At 39.6% G+C, this 26456-nt stretch overlaps 2 protein-coding genes across 6 annotated transcripts; both read left to right on the forward strand.

Moving 5' to 3' along the window:
* The first annotated feature begins 114 nt into the window (after window positions 1–114).
* Window positions 115–12398, forward strand: Poglut2 (protein O-glucosyltransferase 2). The gene is made up of 10 exons (XM_059278360.1): window positions 115–687; window positions 1957–2162; window positions 4465–4670; window positions 4827–4904; window positions 6162–6334; window positions 6455–6692; window positions 8770–8979; window positions 9617–9706; window positions 11323–11430; window positions 12171–12398. The coding sequence occupies exons 1-10, from the start codon at window positions 506–508 to the stop codon at window positions 12186–12188; spliced, it is 1509 nt and encodes a 502-aa protein (XP_059134343.1). The 5' UTR covers window positions 115–505; the 3' UTR covers window positions 12189–12398.
* A 2927-nt stretch (window positions 12399–15325) lies between these two features.
* On the forward strand, window positions 15326–26243 carry Tex30 (testis expressed 30). Of its 5 annotated transcripts, none has more exons than XM_059278030.1 (6): window positions 15326–15386; window positions 20636–20705; window positions 21162–21392; window positions 24328–24379; window positions 24820–25025; window positions 25797–26243. In XM_059278030.1, exons 2-6 carry the CDS (start codon window positions 20691–20693, stop codon window positions 25968–25970), a joined length of 678 nt encoding a protein of 225 aa, XP_059134013.1. In that variant the 5' UTR covers window positions 15326–15386; window positions 20636–20690; the 3' UTR covers window positions 25971–26243. The 5 variants fall into 5 exon arrangements, with proteins under 5 accessions (XP_059134013.1, XP_059134009.1, XP_059134011.1 ...); XM_059278026.1 differs by lacking the exon at window positions 15326–15386 and adding an exon at window positions 16985–17113 and having other exon boundaries at window positions 20632–20705; XM_059278028.1 differs by lacking the exon at window positions 15326–15386 and adding an exon at window positions 17114–17474 and having other exon boundaries at window positions 20632–20705.
* Window positions 26244–26456: the final 213 nt, after the last annotated feature.

Here is a 26456-nt window from a genome sequence, read left to right on the forward strand (position 1 = left end):
GGTACCCTGGCAGGATTTCCGCTTGTCTTATGGTGGACTACATATCCCAGGGAGCCGAGGGCCTGGGACGCGTGTCCACTTTGACCCATTCATCCACTAGCAGAAGACCTTACTAAGCCGGGCCACCGCGCAGTCCAATCCTTCGCCTCCCACCTTGGCTGGAACCTGCGACGGATTCGTCCCCAAAATAATGATGCTTTAGTGCAGGAGTAACACAAGTTTGTCATTGTCCAGAGAAAGAGGATCCTGCGTGCGGTTCTTACCCGGTTCAGCAGAACGAGTGGCGTCCCTCTGGACATGCCAGCGCTCGGGTTGTGACATTCTCTGGCACAGTGGAGACCCGCGCTCCGACCCCCGCACATCAAGCGACACTTTAGGGACCTGCTGCTTTTTTGGCTGCTGCTGCTGCTAGGGCTGGCCGCGGTGCCCCTACCCACCCAGGCTAGCTCCATCCACTTAGCACGTTTGCATTTATCCGTGGATCTTCTGAGAGTCGGTCTTGTAAATGTTCAGCATTTCGCTGCTTTCCTGCCTTTTTCTGGGGACTGTGCCAGCACTTGCCCAGACCGGCGGAGAGAGGAGGCTGAGCCCAGAAAAGAGCGAAATATGGGGGCCCGGGCTAAAAGCAGACGTGGTCCTTCCAGCCCGCTATTTCTACATTCAGGCAGTGGATACCTCAGGAGAACAGTAAGTGGAGAAGTGACTCCTCAACTGTTTGGAATCGCGGTTTAAAATTACTGGGGGTTTGTTGTTATTTGTTTTGTTTTTGTCCTTCACTTTTATCTGTCCCAACTCTTCTTTTCTCCAAACAGTTTACATTCCAGAATATTTTAGTATAACCGACTTCCACTTCAAAATCAATTTTTCTCTGTAACTTTGGAAATAATTTCGAAATATGTATTCAATATAGTATAAAAATGTTGCTATAATGACAGATCTTTTCATAGTTGTTTAGATGGGAATTGAGGCTAAACAGATCTCACTTTTGTTGTTGTTGTTGTTGTTGTTGTTGTTGTTGTTGTTTGTTTTGTTTTTGGTTTTTCGAAACAGGGTTTCTCTGCCTAGCTTCGGAGCTTGTCCTAGAACTCATTTTGTGGACCAGGCTGGCCTCGAACTCACAGGTCCACCTACCTCTGCCTCACGAATGCTGGGATTAAAGGCATATGCCACCACCGCCGGGATCTATCTCCCTTATTTTTAAGTGCTTTCCCACAAGCTGTTTTAAGGAAAATAGTACAACTGGGGAAACTAAATACTAAAAACTAAACACATCCCAAATGCAGGACTGTTTTGTCCTTGTGTTACTAATATGATAGTTATTTTGATTTTTCCTGTAACTAAACATAATTGGAATACTAGTATATTTATTAGACTTTCATTAGTAGTATTTTAATTACGTGAATGTGGGTAGTGGTATATACCCACACGAGTCCAGGGCCTGGAGAAAGCCAGAGAGGTCATGGATCTCCTTGAGCTGGAACTGTCTGAGCTGTGAGCCTTGGGGACCATGGGACCTGAGGTAAGTCTTTTATATGACACTAAGTGCTCTTAACCATTAGTTATCTCTCCAGACCCAAGAATACTGATTTTTTTTGTTTTGAGTCATTAAGAGCAATTCTTCAAAATAAGGTCATCTTGAAGTAACCATTTAACAAAAGACAAATTGCCAGATGTGCTGAGCAGGCTGATAGAAATATTGTTCTTTATTTGCTTGATAAATAGCTTGGTAGTCTTAATGTATCCCTTGGCAACTGTCTAATGGAAGTATTTTATATTATTATTTTCTTTTTTATCTTTGATCCATCATATTGGTTCTGGTACTAAAAGCCTAAGAGATAAGCAAGCAAGTATATCTTAGAAGGATGTAGCAGAATATTCAACATTTACAGATTGAAGAGAGTAGTGTGCATTTGCTCATAAAATAACCCTCATATCTCATCTATCTTCCCATCACAGGTTCACATCTTCTCCAGGTGAAACAGTGTTCCAGGTTAAAATCTCAGCACCTGATGAGCAGTTCACTAGAGTTGGTGTCCAGGTTTTAGATCGAAAAGATGGGTCCTTCATAGTGAGATACAGAATGTATGCAAGCTACCAAAGTCTGAAGATAGAGGTTAAACATAACGGTCAACATGTGGCTAAGTCTCCTTATGTTTTAAGAGGTATTTTGAAACAAAATTTTATGATAAGATTTGAATACAAAAATATATGTCATTCCATCAATAAGAATTCCTGGCTGGGCGGTGGTGGCACACGCCTTTAATCCCAGCACTCGGGAGGCAGAGCCAGGCGGATCTCTATGAGTTCGAGGCCAGCCTGGTCTACAAAGTGAGTTCCAGGAAAGGCGCAAAGCTACACAGAGAAACCCTGTCTCGGAAAAACCAAAAAAAAAAAAAAAAAAAAAAAAAGAATTCCTTCAAAAAACTTAGCATACTTTTTTCACTGAAAGAAAAGACTAGATGTTTCTTTAATTGAAAGCTAAATTAGGAGGCCCAGCAAAAGAGAGACATTAATTGTAATTCACTAAAGACCAAGAAACATTTCTAGAGAAGTTGCTCCCTACAGATGCATCAGTGAGAATAATCAAGTTAAAAAGCTGGAGAGATGGCTCAGCAGTGAGGGTCACATGCTGCTCTTGCAAAGGACCAGAGTTTGGGTCCCAGCACCCGTGTCTGGTGGCTCATAGCCATCTGGAACTCCAGCTTCAGGGAAGAGGATGTCTGTCCAAAGGCACCTACATTCACATGTGCATAGATACATGATTTATAATAATAAGTATTTTGCCATTTGAGAAGTTTTTAAATGCATAATTTACAACAAGGTTTTATAAAGCTTTTGAAACACAGCTTACAATAAGAGATAACATACATTTATGTATATAAATTAAAATTGATATATTATGTACATGAACATATGAAATTAAAGCAAAGTCTCAGAAAACCATACTTACCATTGTAACCATTCCCTCTTCTATGCTATACTACTTTAGACTTTTTACTTATTTTGTGTGCATGTGTGTGTAAATCTTAGCTATAAAAAAAGAATTATCAGGGCTGAAGAAATGACTCAGTGGTTAAGAACACTAGCTGCTTTTCCAAAGGACCTGGGTTTTTTTTCCCAGCGTACGCAATGGCAGCTCATGTCTATAACTCCAGGCCCAGGGGTGTGATACACTCTTCTCACCTCCAAAGGCACTGCAGGATGTACATGCAAAAAAACACCTGTACACATAAAAATAACGGAAAAATAAATAAATAAAAAGAATAATCAAGTTAGATATATAGTCATAGATAATTCTTGAATGAATGAATGAAGTAACTAATAATCATCACTAAAATTGCCAGGTGTGGTGGCACACCTTTAATACTAGTGCTCTGAGGAATGAAGAGGCAAGTGACCTCTATGAGTTTGAGGCCAGCCAGGTGGCTTGAAGCAGAAAAAGGGATTGATCATTGGTTTGGTTGTTATGCCAGGCCACTGTTATAGAGAAATTCTCTGCTGTTTTCTCTCATAGGATCAGAAGAAAACTTTTACATTTTCCCTTTCTGGGGGAGACCAAAGATCTTTTAACTGTCTAAATTCTTCTCTTACATTCTACTGGGACTCCGTGGTAGAATCCAACCTGCAAAGCATTAAAATGTGTATGAATTCCATTGTCACCTGTTGACTAGCTCAGGTCGGAAGCTGAGGATTTCAGAAAGGAATAACACAGTGCTAGTTCAGATTCTTATGTTAGCATTATTTTATTAATGTATAATTAATTCATTGTGATATTAATGAGACCACATGTTTTTAGGATTTTTACTTCTTTATATTTCTTTTAAAAAAGAAGGTGGGGAGGGGGAATAGGAGTCCTTTGTTTACTTCTGTTGCTACTGGCAGTCATTTACCCATTGAGAACAGTACTTTGGACTCGCTAAGAACCTGTTTGTATAATAAACCAGTAAAACTGTAATTCATTTCACTTTTATCCTTCAGAACACAGATTCCTCATTCTTTTGCCAATATTTGGTTATTCTTTTTAAAAAAATTTTTTATTTATATATGTATGTGTGTCTATAATGGGGGTATGTTCACACATGTGCAGGTATCACAGAGGCCAGAGTGGTATCGGTTCCTCTAGGCCCAAAGTTATAGGTGGTTGTGGGTCCTAAGAACCTAACACAGGTCCTCTACCAGAGCAGCAAGCACTCTTAAAGTACTAAGTCATTTCTCCAGCCCCATGATTATTCTTAGATATAGGAATTATAAAGAGTAATGAATTGTATCTACATAGAGCATGAATTACTACCCATTGGCTTGGTTTGCACCTGTGCAAAGTGAGCCAGAATAGAAAAATAGAGGAAGAAGAGCTGTGGAAAGCTGATAGGATAGAAGGCTAATAAAAGTTCATAGAGCATGTGTTTAACTATGCTTCCATCGCTAAGTGAAATGTTCATCACTGTGTTGTTTGTATGTGAACAGGGCCAGTTTACCATGAGAACTGTGACTGCCCTTTGGAAGACAGTGCAGCCTGGCTACGGGAGATGAACTGTCCAGAAACCATCGCTCAGATTCAGAAAGATCTGGCACATTTCCCTACTGTTGATCCTGAAAAGATTGCAACAGAAATCCCAAAACGATTTGGACAGAGGCAGAGCCTGTGTCACTATACCTTAAAGGACAACAAGGTACAATATGATCAAAGACTGCTTGTTTCCTGCACTCTGTAGTGTTTTGACCATTTGATTACATATGGCTACTTTTGTTAAACATCATCCTATGTTCCTCGGCAACATCTGCCAGGACTTTTACACTCACGTAGTAAATGTCAAATTCTCTTCTAGGTTTATATCAAGACTCATGGTGAGCATGTTGGCTTTAGGATTTTCATGGATGCCATACTACTTTCATTGACTAGAAAGGTTAGTATGTTACAATGTCAATCTATATTTTACAACTTAATTTTTCAAAACATCATTAACATCAATACTAAGGGTATACTGTTCTGGTGACTTCTATATTGCTATCCTAAAATTTTGGTTTTTTTTTTTTTCCTGGTACATATATTAGTTATTAAGGGCTGCTATAGTAGCTTAAAACAGCAGAGAATGGCTCCTGAGGCCACCAGTCTGAAATCAAAGTATTGAAGGGTCACACTGCTAAGACTCTGACAGTCCTTCTCTGCCTCTTTCCAGCTTCTGATGGTCCTCCATTCTTGGTGCTCCCTTGTTCACAGCTTTGTGACTCTAATCTCTGCCTCTTGTCACATGACTTTCTGCCTTCAAGAATCTGAGTCTCTGGTCTTCTCCCATCCCATTCCCTCTCCTCTCCCTAAGATGCCGATCATATTGGATTAACAGCCCACTTCACATTCTTGTGTAGCCTCATCTTAACTAATTAAATCAGCAATGACTTATTCCAAATAAGGTCACTCTAAGACATTGGGGCTTAGGACTGAAGCATATCTTTTGGGGGTAAATAACTCAATCTATAACAATACTACATGGAAAGAAAATGCCTCTAGCTCATTAATAAGAACCCAGGGCTAAAGCCCTAAGTGTTGTATTTCCCTACCTCTCTCCACTCTCCTCTCTCTCTCTCTGTCGTTCCTCTTTTTCTGGTCTCATTAGAGTCTCTTGGTAGTATTAGAACAATAGAAATTAACTTGGCCAGCTTCTTGGTTTTAATAGTAGGTCTACTGGCCAAGTTGGACACCACAGAAAGCAAACTGAGGATATTTATTCATATGACCATATTCTGAACAGTTTCTGGCCATTAAACCTGAAGTAACTGCCATTGCCTAAAGTTGGAGAGATTGGCCTTTTATCTGTGCAATGGCTAATTTTGTTAAATTAACATACTGAATGATGGGTTCCATTGTGACATTTTTATACATATACATCATGTGCTTATATTTACACACAGTTCCTTTTTTTCCCTATATTTTGAGGCAGTGTCTTGCCCAGGCTGGCCCTGAACTCTGTGTAGCCCAGACTAGCCTTACATTTACTATGCAGCACACTGGCATCCAACTCATATCATCCTGCTTCAGCCTCACAACTGCTAGGATTACAGATAAGCACCACCATTCCTAGTTCCAACTACTAATTTTAACTGTTAAGTATATGGTTGTGTTCAATGCAAAGACTGTGAATAAGCTCTTGCCTCCCCACAACCAGGTGAGGATGCCAGATGTGGAGTTTTTTGTCAATTTGGGAGACTGGCCTTTGGAAAAAAAGAAATCAAAGCCAAACATCCAGCCGATCTTTTCCTGGTGTGGCTCCACAGATTCCAGGGATATTGTGATGCCTACCTATGACCTGACTGACTCTGTTCTAGAAACCATGGGCCGGTGAGAGATGGTCAGGGTTGACCCAGAGCCTTGGTTTGCTCTCTTTGGTGAGTCCTTTTCTATCTGATTTCATGAGTTGATGGTTTGGGAGGAAGACATGTTCCGCTTCCTGTCTTGTAGAGTAAGTCTGGATATGATGTCGGTACAAGCTAACACAGGGCCTCCCTGGGAAAGGAAGAACTCCACAGCTGTCTGGAGGGGCCGTGACAGCCGCAAAGAGAGACTAGAGCTGGTAAAACTTAGCAGAAAACACCCAGAGCTCATCGATGCTGCTTTCACCAATTTCTTCTTCTTTAAACACGATGAGAGCCTGTATGGGCCCATTGTGAAACACATTTCATTTTTCGATTTCTTCAAGGTATGACATCACCTATGGCCATTCCTTTCTGCTTTCCAATATGTATAAATAACACTTTGGGGAAGGGAACTAAAGTCTACAAGTTACAAAGGATGGGAAGGTGTCACAAAACTGAGTACTGAGGCATGGAAATGCAGCCCAATTCTGGATTCACCACACAGCACTGATGTTGAATAAGCATTAATGGAATTTAGTTCCTGGAAAAAGCTATTTTCCCAGCTAACCCTTAAGATAAATACAAGGTCAAATCCTTTTTTTATTAGTAAGTGTGTGCAAGTCACTTTAGAAATACTACTCCCCCAAATCACAGCATCACAAGAAGATATGAGACAGGTAACAAGGTGAAACCCATTCACATGTTCTGGGCATTCTGGGGATGGTGGATGGTTTTCTGTACCTTGGGTATAGATTCCTAATGTTTCCCAGGGAGTAATCATTTCTGACAACTCCTTTTCAAGCAGTGGGTATCCCCAGGTGGTTTCTCAAATTCTTTGGGTCAACAAAAAAGTAGGAGAAAACAAGAAACTGATGAGCTCTTCTGCTCTGTGGATGCTGAATATTCATTTGATGTGTTCTATGGCAGTAGGTAGACCTGAGGGGTGCCATTAATTCATATGTTGGTATTTTTCACATATGTATATTGAAACAATTTTTTAAATTTATTTTTATTTTATGTACATTGGGTTTTTTTCCCTGCATGTATGTCTGTGTGAGGGTGTCATGTCCCCTAGAACTGGAGTTACAGATAGCTGTGAGCAGCCATGTGGGTACTGGGAGTTGAACCTGGGTCATCTGGAAGAGCAGTCAGTGCTCTTAACCACTGAGCCATCTCTCCATCCCTGAAATAGTTTTTTAAGTGTAACAAAAAAAATGTTAGCCATCCCTTCCCAGAAGGTGTGGAGTGTGTGTATGTGTATTCATAGGTACACATGTGTGTGTCTGTGTGTGTAAAGGCAAAAAGAGCTTTGGGTGTCATTCCTCAGGAGCCATACACCTTGGTTTTTGATACAGGGTTTTTCTCTTGGCCTGGACATGTCAAGTGAGCTAGACTGACTGGCCTGCAAGTTCCAGGGACCTATCTGTCTCGCGCTCCCTAGTATGCACATGCCACCATACCCAGCTTTTGTACAAAGGTTCTGGGTATCCTCAGGTCGTTACCTGAGCCATCTTCCAGGCCCAAGGGCAGTATTTCATCACTTCGATTTTTGTTGTTGTTGTTTGTTTGTTTGTTTATTTGTTTGTTTGGTTTTGGTTTTTCGAGACAGGATTTCTCTGTGAAACAGTCCTGGCTGTCCTGAAACTCACTTTGTAGACCAGGCTGGCCTCAAACTCACTGAGATCCACCTGCCTCTGCCTCCCGAGTGCTGGGATTAAAGATGTGTGCCACCACAGCTGAGATCATCACTTGTTTTTATTCTTACCTGTTGAATTTTCCACAACTAGGGCTATTGATTTCCATGGTTCTCTGAATAGTATTATTCATAAATGTTCTTACCCCAGAACTTATTAATTCCCTTAAGTCATATGTGTAGCCTTGTCATATTTTTTTTTAAAGATTTATTTATTTATTATGTATACAGAAGAGGGCGCCAGATCTCATTACAGATGGTTGTGAACCACCATGTGGTTGCTGGGAATTGAACTCAGGACCTCTGGAAGAGCAGTCGGTGCTCTTAACCTCTGAGCCATCTCTCCAGCCCCCGCCTTGTCATATTTTAAAAATACTATTGACATGGCACAGAATGTGCTGCCATAGATGCACGTGTAAATCAACAAAGAATCAGAGTATTTACAAAGTCAAAGCTCTACCTTTCCTTATGGTGTAGCCTTGGGGCATCCATATTATTACTTTGCTAGCTGCTTCAGTGATAGATGTGTAGCTGTGGTTGAGAAATTTGAGGCCATATCTAATGGACCTTTAGCTCTAGGTCAACATAGTATATAATAAGAACACTTATTAAATGTTGATGGAGAGGGAAAGTCTGTCTGAGAATGGAAAAAATGGTTCATAGAAGGGGGAAGAAAAAAGAGTAGAATGGGAATTTAGTGAAGGCTCTTTTACTCTCCTGCTTTGCAGCACAAGTATCAAATAAATATTGACGGTACTGTGGCAGCGTACCGCTTGCCCTATCTACTGGTAGGCGACAGCGTGGTTCTAAAGCAGGACTCCATCTACTATGAACACTTTTACAATGAGCTGCAGCCTTGGAAACACTACATTCCAGTCAAAAGCAACCTGAGCGATCTGCTGGAAAAGCTTAAGTGGGCAAAAGATCATGATGCAGAGGTAAGGTCATTCTCCTAGAAGGCTTGCTCCTACTTGCACCACTGCATCACAGGAGTGTTGGAAACATGCCTGGACACTGGGATGTTCAGATACAGCTTTTACTTATACATGGGATGCTGCCTGACCAAGGGTAGCTCATAGTTCCCCTCAAAGTGAACATCACCACAACACTTTAGATTAGCTGACCACTCTGCTAAACTCTAGCCTTGATTATATTTTCTTTTTCAGTCAGGTTGGTTGGGGGCATAAGCAGTGCTTGTCTGGCAATAGATGCCAGTAACTACTGTAGAGTAAAATGAGGAATTATTACTACTAGTAAGCTTGAGGTTAAGTGTCTGCTGAAAATGAAGAGAGAGCATGCAAGGCTTATACTCTGTACTTGATAAGCTGTCGTTACTTTGCTTGGGTCTAGCTCCTCTCTCCAAGGGAGGCTTATCTCTAAGATATCCCACATGACGACTTGGACTTTCAAATCTTGCAAACCTCTCTGGGCTGAACAAATATATTCTGAAATGCTATATAAGCTACTCCCAAAGATATGTTTTCTGTCTCATCTCACTATGTAATCTGAAGGTCTGTTTGCATATGTCTGCAAGAGAAAAAGTACCATTAAAGGGTGTTTTTTTAATTCCCATAGGCAAAGAAGATAGCAAAAGCAGGACAAGAATTTGCAAGAAATAATCTAATGGGTGATAATATATTCTGTTATTACTTCAAACTTTTCCAGGTTAGTATTTTCACACACACACACACACACACACACACACACACACACCCCTTTCATATTGCTTGTGACTAGACATGTTATAGTCAAACAACAGTTAGTATAAAATTTTCTAAACATATACTAATATAAAGACATATACCACTTTAGTAAAAATTAGACACAAATACTAGTAAGTATTTGAGGCTTGGAGTGTAAAGCACATATCTATCATGCATGAGGCTTTGGGTTCAGTTCCAGGTACTATAAGGAAAAAAAAATGTTGAATACCGAGAATGTAACAACATCAAGTGAAAAGCTTTCATATTAGGCCTCAGGGCCTAGGCTTGGGATGTGGGGCTGTATATATGGAAAGCAAGTCCTTGGGTATGAAAAGACCCATGGACTAACAGGTTGAGAGTTCAAGGGGTCTATGGCTGTACTCCCTCAAACAAGTCCAGGCTCATCTAATCTAGGAATTAAACAGGGTCGGACCTATTTAGTACTTGCATGGGAAGCTGCTTGGCAATACTGGGTACTGTAGGCAATCAATCAGTAAAACTATGAAAAAAAGTGTTAAATAAACAAAATACAATGTATAATCAGCCTCTTGCCCCAAATAACTCATACCTTTTCTTGAAAATTATTTTCAAGGACCAAGAATTTGTAATTTGTAATCCCAACATATCTGATGATTTAAAAGGCTTATCTTAAAAAGGAATGCAGAAGTAAACAAGTTATTTGTTAGTAATAATAGTAGAGCTAAATTAAGATTCTTGTCTCAGAGTTCCAGATATCGAACACAATATCTTAGGCCTGCTACAAAGCAAAGATGGTCTGTTCCCATTATCCATGTTGGGCAGTTCACAATTGCCTGTAACTCTAGCTTCAGGACATCTGATCCCTTGGCCCCTGTTGGCATCCACACTCATGCACATATCCACATTCAGACACATAATTAAAAACAATGTTTTTAAAATGTGAATATGCTAGATGTAGCACACATACCTGTAATCCTGTCAGGAGATAAAGACAGAGGATTGCTGCAAGTTTGACACCAGTGTGATCTACATTCAGCAGGCCAACTATAGTGATATCCTGTCTCAAAAAACACAAGTTAGGGCTGAGTGATATCTCGATGAGTAAAGTGCTTGCTGCACACACATAAGGGGACCAAGTTAGGACCCCAGCACCCCTGTGAAGATGTTTGTGGCAGATTTTATCTGTAATCCCAGCATTGGGAAGCAGAGACAAGAGGATCCCTGGAACTTATGGCTAGCCAGTCTAGTCCATCAGTGAGCTCCAGGTTCAGTGACCCTGCCTCTAAAAATAATGTGGAGAGAGACTAAGAAAGGCATTTGATGTTCTCTTTTGGCCTCTACAAATCTACGTACACATCACACACACATACACACACACAGTTGTCTAATAAGGGATCTACTAGGAATTGGTAGCCAATGTTCACAGCACAATCAGGAACTCTGTATTGGGCATTTAAGATGGATTTAGAGGACACTTTAGGTAACAGTTAAGTGCACATGCATTAAGAGAATGCTTTACTTGTAAGTTCCAGTGTGTCTCATTTGGTGAGTATACTTAAAGAGCTACTTAAGGAATGCTTTTGTATTGATACTTAACAGGGCTATGCCAACTTACAAGTGAGCAAGCCACAAATTCGAGAGGGTATGAAGAGGGTAGAGCCACATTCTGAGGATGACCTCTTTCCTTGCACGTGCCATAGGAGAAAGGTAACAAGACTAACCTGGCTCTAGTGATGTGAAAGAACCAGTCCATGTGCTTGCTCACTGTCTGTGAAAATGCAGAAATTCTGAATGCAAGTTCAATTTTTGGTAGCTAATTATTAGCCTGGTGGAACTTTGTATACCATGACAATCTATAAGTAGGAATTTTGGTCCTTTGCAGTTTTGTGTGTCTTTGTTGAGAAATGATTTGTCACTAATTCACTGGCTCCTCAGTGGCACATCATTTATGCTAATCCCTTTCTGTGCTGTAAGAGTCACTAGAGCCAATAATGAAACTGATTAAATATCACAAAGTTTCTTTTGGCTCTGCATGAGATTGGGCAATTTCATTTCCTTTTTATCTCTTATGTGATTTAGATAGAACTGGTACCAGATCAGTAACTTCCACCAACTAGTTGGCAGTTTGAATGACAGTGGCATATCTTGCTCTCTGTCTATGCCATCTCTTCACACTTACTATCTGTAACACAGGGTGTAATGGTGATACAGACCCCTGGATATTTAAGGTCTCCATCACTCACTCCCATGAAGCTGAGTGTGATTTTATACCTGGGTCATTCTGGTCCCCCAGAAATAGTCCTGGGCCCTTAAAACACCTAAAAGAAACTTGATTTTTTATTTTTTTCCTCCTCTCATCATATTTAGGAGAAAATAGTTGTCTGGTATGAGTATTCTTGATTCCTAAGATTTCTTAGTGGCTCTTAAATTTTTCTTCTTAATTACAGACCAAAGATGAACTCTGATATGCAAAATATCTTCTATTCAAATGATGGTGCTCTGAAGACTCTTCTTAACTGTAAAGAAGATCATTTTTAAGTATTAGTTCCAAAAACAATGTAAAATCTAGTGTTGACTGTTTGCATTCTCAGAGTGTTTCTTCTTATGCAGTATTCCCATGACTGTCTTTTACAGAACATTTTTAAATTTTTATAATAAAACCACCTTTAAGGGCCTGTTTTGTACCAATTATTAGCTATGAATAGAAAAAAGAAAGTCTGGGTCCTTGATTCTGGCCTGCTGACTGCTTGCTCTGAATCAAATAGACCTCCAAAAACAAAACAAAACCCAGCCAATTATAGTGGTTCATGCCTGTAATTCCAGCACTCCAGAGGCTGAGACAAGAGGACTGCCATGAGTTCAAGGCCAGTCTGAGCTACATAGTGAGTTTCAAGCCAGCCTGACATATATGAGGCTGGCTTGGAAGACAGTAAGATGTTATACCCAAATCGCCGTGGGGACCCCCAAAAGACCACCATGGAGACCAAATCCTGCATGTAAAAGCCAAGAGCCTTTATTTCAAGCTCTGGAGCTTGGTCCCTCTGGTCTGTCTGACACAGGGATGAGAGCAGAGAGCCTTGAGCTAAGGTTGGGCAGAGTTTTTATCATAGCAGAGGATGGGATAAGGGGATTTCCAGGGTCCAGGACCCTGATTGGCTGACAATTGTCTAGGGGGTATCAATAAAACAAAAATAGGTGTGGGCTGACTCAAGGGCATCTGGCCACCCTATCTAATGGTTAGAATGTTTGGGATGTCAGGTACTCATCCCTGGGTGGTATCAGCTTAAGGCTTTCATGGATCTGGATGTTGCTTGTCAGTAAGCCTGTCACAGAAGCTGTGTCTAGGCCCCTAAGCCTGTTATGGCTGCTGTGTGGTCAAGCTGTTTTGGGGTCCTTCACAAAGACTCTGTCTTAAAATACAAATAACTGTCTCTTTTAAGCTGTTTTTAATCTTGGAATGGCTATTCATTCAATCCCAACCAAACCCTCACTCTAATAAAACATGCAAGAGCTGCCTTTATCTGGCCTCTGCCTCTGTTGTAATCAAATCTGTTACCGCTTACTAACAGCCCTATCACCCAGTTGTCTACCCAATGTCACCCAATTGTCTACTCAATGCGTGTTTCCTTCCTGCCCTGGTATTGCTTTTCCCTTGGTATGGAAGCCAGGATCCATTCTTCTTTGTTAAGCTCATTTCAAGAATGTAGCACCTCTGAGTCTTTGTTATATGCTCACCATACTTCGCAGTAGCTGCCTGTAGACTCTCCAGCCCAGACTTTCAGCATCTTCAGTACAGAGACCATTCTTTTTAGGGTCTAACAGGCTTGCCTGAACCTGGAACAGATTTTAAATGGGTAAGTGAGTAATTACTTTAAAAATGCAAAGCAAGTACTAGCTGGGGGCCAGGCATGCTGGTAATATGCCTTTAGGCCTGCCACTCATGTTCTCCTCCAGTTAGACAAGTCCCACAGTCAGTTTCCTTGAAAAATGCCCTGGAAGAATATCCAGAATGTTTGACCTTATGTTAGGGAATAGCCCAACCAAGTTAACCATCACTAATTGAAATTCATACAATGAATATTATTGAGCACCTAATATGCATTCAGATACTGTATTAAGTTCCAAAGATAGATCAGGGAATAGTTATTGTCTCTTCTTGAAAAAGAATGGAAACTTACAATCAATAAATAAGTATGGGTTGTGGCTGATAATGGCATCACAGGGGTGAGTAGTGGTGCCTACTTAACCCTAATCTAAATATGCTAATTGGACATTGACTGTTGCTATAGCTTATGATAAGCCACTGGTAAAATATTAAAAATTTACTAATTTATTAAAGCTTATCAATCAGAATAACTTTAATAGCAGTTGTTTTTTCAGATAGCTATTGGAACTGTTTGTATTCTATTTTTCTGGTTTTGTTGCATTCATTTATAGTGAATTACAGAAATAGCATTTTAATTTTGAAACAGTGTAAAAAGCTATGCTCATTGTATTATTTGGTCATGCTGAATTAATTGATATGGTAATTGATTTAGACACTGTTTTTTTTTCTCATTTTTTTTACTTCTTGAGACTTTTATATCATGTGGTTATTTATGTTTTAATTTCTTTTTTCTTTTTCTTTTCTCTTTTTTTTAAGACATGGGCTTACTACATAATTATGGTTGGCTTGGAACTCTATGTATAGCAAAATGGCTTCAAACTCATAGAGTTCCTTTTACCTGCCTCTGCCTCCTGACTGCTGGGATTAAAGGAGTGGGCCACCATGCCTGGTCTTGACTTAGGATATTTTAAACTACTCACAGAGCAAATCTGGCCCACTATCCATGTTCCATAGCTTCTAAGCTAAGAATAATTTTAATGTCTTAAGTGGTTGAAATCATCAAAACAAATTATATTCCAATACATGCAGAACTCAAATTTTGGTTCACAAATAAAGGTTTTATATTAGTTTCCTATTACTTCTGTGACAACAACTTGTGTTGTTACAATTCTGGAAGTCATAGTCTGAGATCCGGAGTGGGGCACTTGCCTTTTTTTCTTCTAATGCTGCATTCCTAACATTTCTTGCCTTGGGAACCATTCTCCATCTTCCTAGCCTACAGCCTAATGTCTTAAAGTCTTGCACTGCTTCTTTGACCACAGCAATCTCTGAATACTGTAGCAGTATGATTCACAGGCTGGTAAATGGATACATAAAACTGTTTAATGGGATTCAGCAATAGAAATGAGTTGGTGAGACGAAGCAGAGTACATTTGCACATTCTAAGTGCAAGATGACAGATCAAAGCTATCAGCCCATGACTCCATTTACGTGAACTATCCAGAAAAGGTAAATCTGTAGACACAAATCATGTTGGGGGTTGTCTGGTGTTAAAGGTAGGAAAGAAGAGTAGCAAGTTTCTTCTAGAAATGATATGTGCTTAGCATAGTTACTAGAAGTCATCAAATTGTATACTTTAATTGAAACTTAGGACATGCAAATAGAGTAAATAAAGCATAACTAGAATAGCAGACAGGAACTAGCAATGTAGCATAGTGGTAGAATGCACGGACAAAGCCTGGGGTTCCATCCCCAACAATCCAAAGAAGTGAGTAGAGAGACTGGGGGAAAAAGAGGGGGAGGGAAAAAAGGAAGAAAGATTAGCGACAATAAGGAAGTATTAATTAAAAGTATTAAGACTGTAACTTGAGAAAGCACTTGTGATAAATGGCTTTCAGCTAATTGCATTTTAGTATGTACTGTGCCAGAAAAGAGGACAGTGAGGAACCTGCCTGACTCCATTTAAAGGCAGGAGCCATTATGCTGTATTTTTGAAAATAAGTTTCTACTTACTGTGAGAGTTGAGTAGCTCTATTTTCTGGAACCTGACCTTCCCCAACCCATGACCTTGATTTGTTTTTGGGAATACCTTGACTCTCCCTGACCCCTCTTAATCACATGGTGGGTGATCACATGATTTTTTTTAAGTTTTTTTTTTTTTAATTCCTTATTGCCCCATTGTCTCTCTTCTTTAAGACTGTTTGTGATTTTACTCCTTAAAAGGGGCCCAAGAGATGGACTCTGGGCATAACCTGACTTAGGAGGCAGTCGCTGGCCAGTTCTTGGGTGCACCGGATAAAAATCAAGCTTGCTTCAAATTTGTCTCAAACTGTGGTAGTGGTCTTATTCTCGAAGTTGGGATTAACACAGGTACCAGAGAGGGACTCGATCATTTAGGAAACATTTGCTAGACTTTATCCTACACCAGGAGATTCAGTCAAATACACATACACATTCTCTGTCTGTCTGTCTGTCTGTCGTCTCGCTCTGCAACCTTTTCTTCATTAAGGGAAGTTTAAACTTTGAAAAGTCTCCCTGAAAACACACACACACACACACACACACACACACACACACACACACACACAAAGAAAAAGCAAAAAAACAAAAAACAGGAAAAGACATATGAGTGAAGTCCTAAGTAAAAGGTGTAAGCTGATGAGCTGAACAGTAAAAGCTCTGCAGTGGGGCCGGCTTGATAGGTTTGGGGTGAGATATCAAAGCCCAGAAGCCTGGGACCTTTTGACCCACGGAAAGAACCGGATTCAGTTCGGCTCTGAAGAGGGAGGTACAGATGGACTTTGGGAGGGACTGGGGGGATGGTCCTGTAACCTCAGGGCCATGCAGCTGCTGTGATGACACACTAAGTAAGTGATGGGCACAAAGGTGGTAGCAACACACCCTTCGGGTGACCAGTACATAAGGCAGTGTTAATGATGGAGCCTTAGCCTAGCTTGGCACAGGTGAGAAGCATCCAACCTTTTGACACTGTGTTCTGACTTTGCCCTATACAAAGCTCACACCGAACCACGCAGTGAAGTTGTCAAAAGGAAATTAAGTCGCAAAAAAATTTAATTAATTAATTAATTAGAAAATATGTTTAAGTGCACGATTTTGTGTTGAATCACATGCATAGCTGTTTTGTGCGCATGCGGCAGCGGGGTAGGCGCGCCTGAAAACCAAAAGGATAAGGAATCCATGGCGGGTTGAGTGGAAGGCGCTAGTCAGAGTTGACTCCATGTCTTCTGAAGAGACGATCGGACCGGAAAAGGCCAAGGTGGTGACCGGAGCGGCTTTCCCGCGCTGCTCGGCTGCACCAGCGCACTGACTCCGGTTTCAGGATCACCGCCCTCGAGAGGCGGGGCCGAGCTCAGGAGAGCAGAAAACTCTCCTTCCCGGCGTGCCTAGCGGCGCGCCCCACGAGCCGGGGGGCGGAGCCCGCGCGCGCGTGCGCAGTAGCGCACCGCGCTGACGGGGGTGGCGAGGCGGTCGCTTCGAGCGTGTTAGTTCGCTCCCTGAAGAGAGTGAGGACGGTTGCGCTCCTGCGGTCTCTTGCGTTCGCTGGTAAGCGCGGCGGCCGCGGCGGGAAGCGCGGGCAGCGGGGCCGCGCCAGGCGGGCGGCTCCTCGGGGGCTGTCGGTTCCTGAGGCGTCTGAGGAAGCTTGCCGCCGTCGGGCAGCAGCCAGTGGTCTCTTTTGCCCGGGAGGGCGGACACGGGGTTGGTACGGCGGGCAGGCGGGGCCGGGCCGGGCAGCGGAGACTCGTCGTGGGCTGTCGCGGGTGACGGGAGAGAAGCCGTCTCGCAGACGTGAGGCTCTCCCCCGGTGGCGGCTGCCCGGCTCGGGGCTCACGCGCTCGTTGAGCGAATAAACGACGATTCCCGTTGACCCCTGACCTCGGGTTTGGATTTTCTGCTCGTTTAGTGGGTAAGACTAGAACTTAGTTTTGTTCGCCCGGTGACAGCCAACGTGGTGCTGCAGACGTAACGGACAATACGTAATTTTTTAAAAAACTGGAAGTCAGGTGGCCCTGGCGTTCTGACGGCTTTCTGGAAGGTATGACCATAAAATACTACCTTCTGAAGATAAGTAGCCCCTCCTCCCAAACTCAACTCTTGATTATCCACACCATTTGGAACCGGTACCGAATCAACTGCATTTGTTTTGTGTGTTAGCATTCAGTTGTCACCTTACTTCTACCGGATTGGTGCTGTTTTCCCCATCTGCTGTGTTAGACGTTGAGACGGAGGAGCCAGGCTTCAGTACTCCCTTATCTTTCAAAAAAAGCTAGAGATAAAATCGACGCTGTCACTTGCTTTGGGCTTTTACCCTATGGGACATTTTCAGGGTTACTCAAACAGTCTAGAACAAGTGTGTGCAACAGTCGTGAAGAACAAGTTCATCATGAAGTTGGGAGAACAGAGTTTTTCTTAAAAACAAAACCCCAGGTTAATATGGAAGAGCTTTCTAGGTTGATAGTAATTTGAAAACATGCATGTAATTTTACTACTTTCTGAAATCTCATTAAAATTACAGGGAAGGATGTTTTGGGGTTTGGGGGGGGTTGTTTGTTTGTTTTTGAGGGTTGTGTTGTTGTTGGTTTGGTTTGGTTTTTCGAGACAAGAGTGTGTAGCTTTGGAGCCTGTCCTGGCACTCACTCTGTAGACCAGACTGGCCTCAAACACAGAGAGATCCACCTGCCTCTGCCTCCCAAGTGCTGGGATTAAAGGCATGTGCCACCACCGCCCGGCTGTTTTGGGTTTTTTGTTTTGTTTTGTGTTTGCTTGTTTGTTTTGTTTTGTTTTTGTTTTGTTTTTTGAGACAGGGTCTTGCTCAGACTGGTCTCAAACTTGCAGTGATTCTCCAATCTCTGTCTTTCGAGTCCTGAGATTATAGGCAAGCCCCACCCAACCTGCCTATCCCCCCCCCTTTTTTTTTTTGGACACAGAGTCACTGGAATAAAGACCTTGGGAAATATTAACAGTTGAATAATAAATTCTAAAAAGCAGTGGCTAAAACAGCAGTTAGGAACACAATAAAACTAGTCTGAGTAAATCATAGCCTCCAAAACACACAAACTGGCAGCACTAGATATAGTTGGAAGTGCATCGATGTGAGTACAGGTGGAAGACTTAAAATGTTAGGTTAAATCTTTTTAAGGAGCAGTAGGATATTTAGATTCCTTTTCCCCTTTCACACTCTTGAGTGATTACATTCCCCATAATTAGACTAGAAGGAGGCTTATTTTGACAAAGAATTTTTTTAACTGGAGAACTCAAGACAAGTAATTGTAAGGATATATTTATGAAAATAAGGGCCCCAAAGCCATAATTTCTTTATCCACTTCTCTTTCAACTTCCACAGCTTTAGTAGCCAGATTAATAACTTCCAGGCCCAAGAGAGTGGGGGTGAGATGAACAGAACAATGAGGAAACATGTATATATATACAAGTTTAACAGTAAATTAAATGTGAAGAGACCTCACTATTTACATTTTCATTTTCAAAGTTTTGTGTTGGGAGCTTGGGAGATAGTTCAGCTGATAAAGTAAAGTACCTTTTGTAAAAGCTGAGAATCTTGTTTTTCACATCCCCAGCATCCATTTAAAAGCCAGGCCCAGGGGTTGTGGATTTAGCTCAGTGGTAGAGTGCTTGCCTAGCAAGCTCAAGGCCCTGGGTTTGGTCCTCAGCTCCGAGAAAAGAGGAAAAAAAAAAAAAAAAAAGCCAGGCCCAAACTGGAGGAACCCAGATAGGCAGATACCTAAAGCTTATTGGCTAGCTAGCCAGCTTATCCAAATTGATGAGCTCCAAATTCAGTGAGAGGCCTTGTCTTAACAGTGGTAGAGGAAGACACCTGATGTTCTCTTCTGGCTTCCACATATAGACACACACATATATGCATTTGTACACACATGCATACAACACAAAAAAAATTGATAAATGTATGTGCTGCCTATTTTAAAAGTTTTTAAAATTATAAACAAATTATTTAATGTGACATTTCCTCTTCTGTGAATTTTTCTTACAAATATACCCATACACCTGTAAGTATAATATTACCTAGAAACTAGAATCGCAAGACGCAAATAACACTGGTTTCCTTGAGAGGAGTTCTGAGTGAAAGGTAAAAGTGGAATGAGACAATATATTTGTATCTTTTGAGCTTTGAGCCATGTTAATGTTACCTAGTTAATAAACAAATGCCAATGAAGGCATAAGCAAATGCAATGAAGGGTGATAATGGAAATTGTGGTGCCAATGATATGCTGAAAAATGAAAGCTCTTAAAATAAAAAGGAATGAATACTGAACAACAATCACAAAAATTACAGTAGTTTATACCCATTCGTGTTTATGGTTCTTCAGGTCAATTGTGATTTAGACTGGGTTCAGGCTTTAATTTGGCTTCAAATTTGCTCAAACTGTCTTCATTATGGGATTCTAGCTGAAAATGAAAAACTTCCTGGGATAGTTTTTCTCTATTGTTCAGGTGAAATTTGGTTCAAGGTTTCTAGGAATTTGCCATAGCTCAACTCAGAAGTGGCACTTTGAAATGTTCCATTAGCCAACCCCAGAGTCAATAGGATCACATGACAAAGACTGTGGTTACATACTTCTGTTACATGGAAAGGGGGAAATGAAAAGATGAAAATATTTTAATAGGTGTAGGGAAAGTAAATTATAAGTGATTTACATTATATGGAAAAAGGAATGATGAAAATTATTTAGTAGATATATAGAAACTAAGTTGGGGTGGTTAAGAATGAAGATTCTTATAAATATATTTCAAAAATATTTTTGTAAAGGTACAACATCCCAGTTTGGAATGAACTATTTTAAGGCCTCTGCATCAAAGTATCCCACTTGCCTTATATAATATAATCCAGCTCCTGTAATTAGTTTTGAGTACCCATAAATATCTTGAAAGTAATATAAGAGTAAATAATAAATATATAGAGAGATACCAGTTTGTAGAGAACTGGTTTCAGATTGTGTTTATTTCAGCTTTTGAATGTGCTCATTCATAGTTTTGGGGTCATATCCATGTCTGGCAACTCACTTTTCACAACAGAATTTTCTTTTCAGGGAGATGCCCTTTGCTTCTTGGATGTAATGCACTTTATGTTTATTATTCATCAGTGAAAATGAGTCATACAGAGGTAAGATATTGTCATGTGTTCTGTATCTTCATATTATTATTTTGGGGAGATGGAATATGTTAATCATCACTTGTATATAGTAGTCTTATTTTCAGTTTGCATGGTGAAAGGCAGTACAGAATTAGAATTGGAGAGTAAATGCCAGAACAAGACTACTTTACTTTGATTCTTAGTTAATAGCTATATAACCTTGAGCAAGTTACTTAATCTGCTGTGCCTTATCTGTAAAGTAGGAATAGTACTTGCCTCATAGAATTATAAAGAATGCTTGCAAGAGTTAATACTTTAGCACTTAAAGTACTAGACAGTAAACAGTTCTTAGAAATTATAAATATAATGACTTGTTTGGAGGCCATGCATTCCGTCATGAGTCTTAGCAAAACAAATACAAGTATTTATTCAGTTGTCTAGATAGTCAAGGAAATAATTTGACCCTTTTGTTCTCTTGAATTTTAGGTTAAATTAAAAATACCTTTTGGAAATAAATTACTGGATGCCGTTTGTTTGGTACCTAACAAGAACATAGCATATGGAATAATTCTTACACATGGAGCATCAGGAGATATGAATCTTCCTCATTTGATGTCACTGGCATCCCATCTTGCATCTCATGGGTTTTTCTGCCTAAGATTTACTTGCAAAGGCCTTAATATTGTACACAGGATTAAGGCATATAAAGCAGTTTTGGTAAGAAAAATGTATTTACTTATAACAAGGCTCTGCTTGTTATATTCTTCATAAGTTTAAGGTGTTTTGTTACCTGATTGTTAGATAAAAGTGTTTTAATGCGTATCCTTAGAAACTTGGCAGTATACATAGATATACATAGGGTATTTAGTGGTTGTGTTTCTCTTTTTTTTGTCATCAGTTTGTTTTCATGGAGATGAATGTTCATATCATAAGTGTTCTTTCATGCTGCTGTACAAGAAGCTACTTAGAATTTTCTCACTGGGATAATGTAACTTTAGAATATAGTTATGCCGATCTAGATTTTTAAACCTACTATATTATTATGCATATCAAAATATACCACCCTTATATGCTAGTATTTTCATCAAATTTGAAACTACTAGCTTTTAAAAAATAATTGTCCCTTATCAAGTTTACTGTTTACCACCCTAGTTGGAGACATGAACCTGGGAGAGGGGGACCTAAAAATGAAGTGGACTAAAGTCTCATGCAATAGCTAACTTTATTTAGAATTTGAGGCAATTATACTCTGAGAGTATAATTAAGAATTAAGAGAGTTAAGAATTACATGAGTAAGGTGTTCAATTACAAGGACAAGCCACATGTGGCAAAAATATGTTTTCCATAGAGGTATATAAATAACAGCTGAAGAAAACTCCCTCCTAGCCAATACACCTGGGAGAGTATGAAAACCCATTCCAAGAACAATTCTGTGTTTTGAAGAAACTAAGGTCATAGGACTCTAGCCTTGTTTTGGAGTTTTCCCACAAGCACTCAGAATTCTCACACGACTCCATTCTTGGAGTATGTTCCGACATCTCCCCCTTTTTTGTTTTTTAATAGGATATGCAGAGTGGTTTTGATTTGAGATGTTTTAGGTAAATCTAATTGGCATTTGATTCATAAGTGTCCTGTAAACAAGCAAATTACAACATTAGAATATTGGAAGCATTGGAATTCTCTGCCACCAATGGCAGAGATCCAAACTGTCCAGTACTATTAGTTACATTATTACATTGATAGGAAATTCTAGAGAATAGCTTGAAAAGAGACCCATATGATTAATTGTTGACATTAATTATTTATAATTGAACCAGAAAAATAAGATAAGCAGTATTTTATGGCCCTTAAGTTACAAATAAATTCATTCCAAAGGTTTATCATCTTGTGCTATAATACCTATAGGAGACAGTTTAGTGAGAAAAATAAGTTTAAAGGCAGTGAAAGAATCCACTTCGTACCCAAATGCTTCTTTTGGTCTGGATTCAAATAGCTGTAGTTCTTTCTTTGCCTCTGGAAGTAATGTATGAGGACTATCCAACACCATCTTAACTTCTAGAGTTTTAAATAGATTGGTTAGTGCATAATTAGGTAGACATTTTGATTTTGCTGAAATTGCACTGGAAATACCAAGCACAGCTCATGAGGCCAAGGAGAAATCAGTAGATGAATTACTTTTTCCAGCCATGCTCTAGCTTGCCTAGGTTGTAAAATTAGCTTTTTCATAGGATCTCCTAAGTCCTCATCAGAAAGTAGAGAGAATTCAAGATTAGATCAATTATCATATTCTTCACCGCATGCTTCAAGGCCATTTTTAGACAATGGAGGGTATTTAAAGAAAGCTCCAGTTAGGGAGCTAAGGGAACCATCCCTGGCATAGGTGTCACCATTTTTACTTTTGATTTTGCCTGCACAGGGAAAACTTCCTTCTTTGCCTCTATCAATTTTAAGGTTTGACCATTCAGTTTATATTCAAGGAATTAGTCATCTCTTTGTCATGATTAATATCTATTACTTATCTTCCTTAAATATTTTAGTAACAGTTCAAATCAATGCGCAAGTGACCCAAAATTGAACAAGAAACTTCCCCCCTTGTTTATATGCCTTTTTAATATTCTTTCAGACTCTGTCCCATACTTCTTTATCTAAAGTTCCTTCTTCTGAACACCAGGGATTATAATTATAACCAACTCGCAAACAATCTAGTAGTTGTGATTTTGATACTGTGGTCCTTCTTTCTTTAAGAAATGATGCACAAGCTCAACATACAGCAAAGTTTTTACTGGTTTCTGCACCATTTTGCTCATTCATCTTCTGTGAGGGTCCCCACTCTTTATCTCATAGCTGACTTCAGGTCCCTGTTTGGGTACCACTTGTTTACCACTCTATAGATGGTGGGACCTGGGAGAAAAGAGCCAGCAAATTTAGGCAGACCAAAGTCCCATGCAATAACCAACTATTTATTTTTGGGGGGGTGCGGAGAGGGGGTTTCAAGACAGAGTTTCTCTGTGAAGCTTTGCGCCTTTCCTGGAACTCACTTTGTAGACCAGGCTGGCCTCGAACTCACAGAGATCCGCCTGCCTCTGCCTCCCAAGTGCGCCACCACTGCCCAGCCAATAACCAACTTTATTTAGAGCATTAGGTAATTTATATTCTGTGGGTTAAGAAAAATCGAATCACATGGCTAAGGTGTTCAATCACAAGGACAAGAAACATGTTGCAAAAAACATGTTTTTCAGTAGAGGCATATGAATAACAGCCGTTGGAGTAAATTCCCTCTTACCTGCTACACCTGGAAAGCCCATGAAAACCCATTCCAAGAACAATTCTGTGTTTTGAAGAAGCTGAGGTCACAGGACTCTTGTCTTTTTTTTTTGGCATTTTCTCACAAGCACTCAGAATTCTCACACGACTCTGTTCTTGGACTTTGTCTGACAATTTACTGCTTGAATATTTTTATAAAGGCAAGTTGATTTTTCCCTGACAAAAGGATTAATAGCGAACACATGACCAAAGAGGAAAGAACTATATCTCCTATAAGAATCTGTAAATTATGTCTTTGCATAAATTTTTGTATACATCAGTAATGGTAAGAATATCCAGTGAAGTATGACATGAGAGGAACTGATAATTTTTTGGTTGATTTACCTAGAATTACCTAAAGACCTCAGGAGAATACAAACTTGCTGGTGTTTTTCTTGGAGGTAAGCTTCAGTATTAGCTGCATTATAATATTAAAATTAGTTATTTTGTTTTGATACATAACTTTGATACTTTATTATAAAGTACTTTATATGTTTAAAGCAAATTTTAAGCATTTATGTGTTAAAATAGAAGGCTTACTACCTTTATTCATAGCATTTTATTACTCTTGCAAATGATGCATTGAGAAATAATTTCTTCACCTTTTGTAAGTATTGAGAAAAATAATTGCTTTTTAAAATTTGGGGTAAGCTAGATCAGTTTTTAGCTTTTCATAAAGCTGTAGGTTTCCATTAAGACCATTGGAATTTGTTGCTTGCCACTCTTTAAGTAATTTTTTCCCCTCAATAAATAACAAAGAACAGCAAATCTAATTTTGCCATACTATCGCTACTATTGTATGCACATGTTTATATTTCTAATTGAACTTAATTGGTTTTAGGCCGTTCAATGGGCTCGAGAGCAGCTGCTTCTGTAATGTGTCACAATGAGCCAGATGACAGTGATGATTTTGTTCGAGGTCTCATTTGTATTTCTTACCCACTGCACCATCCAAAACAGCAACAGAAACTCAGAGATGAAGATCTCTTTCGTATAAAGGATCCTGTACTGTTTGTGTCCGGCTCAGCAGATGAAATGTGTGAAAAGGTGACTTGGAATTCTATTTGTATGAGTGAAATATATTAGGGGGACGACTATTACCTGCCATATTCAGCTTCTGGACATGGTGACCCACACCTTTAATCCCAAACTCAAGAGACAGAGGCAGATGGATTGCTGTTAGTTCAAGACCAGGCTGGTTGTCAGCCAGGGCCAAACCCACCCTGCCAAAAAAAAAAAAAAAAAAAAAAATGCTTATTAGTCTGTTAGTTGTGTGTCTTTGTTACCCTGTAGCTTTGTAACACATAAAAATAAAAACACATTGACAAAATGCGTCTCCCCAGAAAGGGATTTGGTAAATAGATTTCATCTTTATTTGTAGAATTAATATCTGATTGTTATGATTTGGGAGATACTAGGGAATATATTTGGTTTACTGTTTCAGCTTTGAGTGAGATTGTTATTGACTCTCAAGTAAGCATTGGCAGCATTCATATATTACTGAGTATTATGAACTACTGTTTCCCAGAGCACACAGTTTCCTTAGGAAAAGATTTTTTGGGGGAAAAAATTTGAATAACTCTATAATCTGCTTAAGTTTTTTGTGCCAACAAATGCTTGGGTGTATTCTATTATGTGATTATTTGAGATAAGTGGACTGACACTGCTGTAGATATTTCATTATATACTCCAAATTGCATATATAGCAGGTATTTAATGAATAGTTTTGAGTGAATGCTAGTCCAGTATAGATGAGGAAAAGATAATCTTTTACTAAATATTAATAGAGTCTAATATCCTCTTCCATTTCTTCTTTAGAACTTGTTGGAGAAAGTGGCACAGAAAATGCAAGCTCCCAGTAAAATCCATTGGATTGAAAAGGCAAATCATTCTATGGCAGTGAAAGGACGGTCAACAAATGATGTTTTCAAGGAAATAAATACACAGATCTTGTTTTGGATCCAAGAAATCACTGAAATGGACAAGAAATAATTGTCATTAAAAGCCATGTTATTCTGAATAAAAGTACGGTTAATTTGATAAAGAACAATATACCTCTCAGCATTGTGAGATGTATTTCAGACTAATGTTCTTTAATGTTGCCCTATTTTTGAAACATGGTATTGTGAAAATATCCTTTACAAGATGTCTTTTGAAAGCACTGTTATAGTTATATGAAGATAATGTACAAATATTGAAGTTGTCTATAATTTATTTTCATTAGTATAGTTAAGTTTTGAAAAATTAAACATTTGCATTTTGTTACCATGGTGCTTTGTCTTACTCTGAAATGCAGCTAAGAAAATGCTTAGTTTTGAGAATCTCACCTTTTTTAAAGTGTAAAGGAAGTGCTGGCAAAATGGCTCAATCATAAAAGGCTTGTTATATAAGCATGAGTACTTAACATTTTTTTCAGTTTGTTTTCATTTATTTATCTTGGGAGGGGTGGTGTGCAGAGGTCAAAGGACAACTTGGGGC

Source organism: Peromyscus eremicus, chromosome 13 (genome assembly GCF_949786415.1).
Source record: "Peromyscus eremicus chromosome 13, PerEre_H2_v1, whole genome shotgun sequence".
In the NCBI taxonomy this organism is placed as follows: domain Eukaryota; kingdom Metazoa; phylum Chordata; class Mammalia; order Rodentia; family Cricetidae; genus Peromyscus; species Peromyscus eremicus.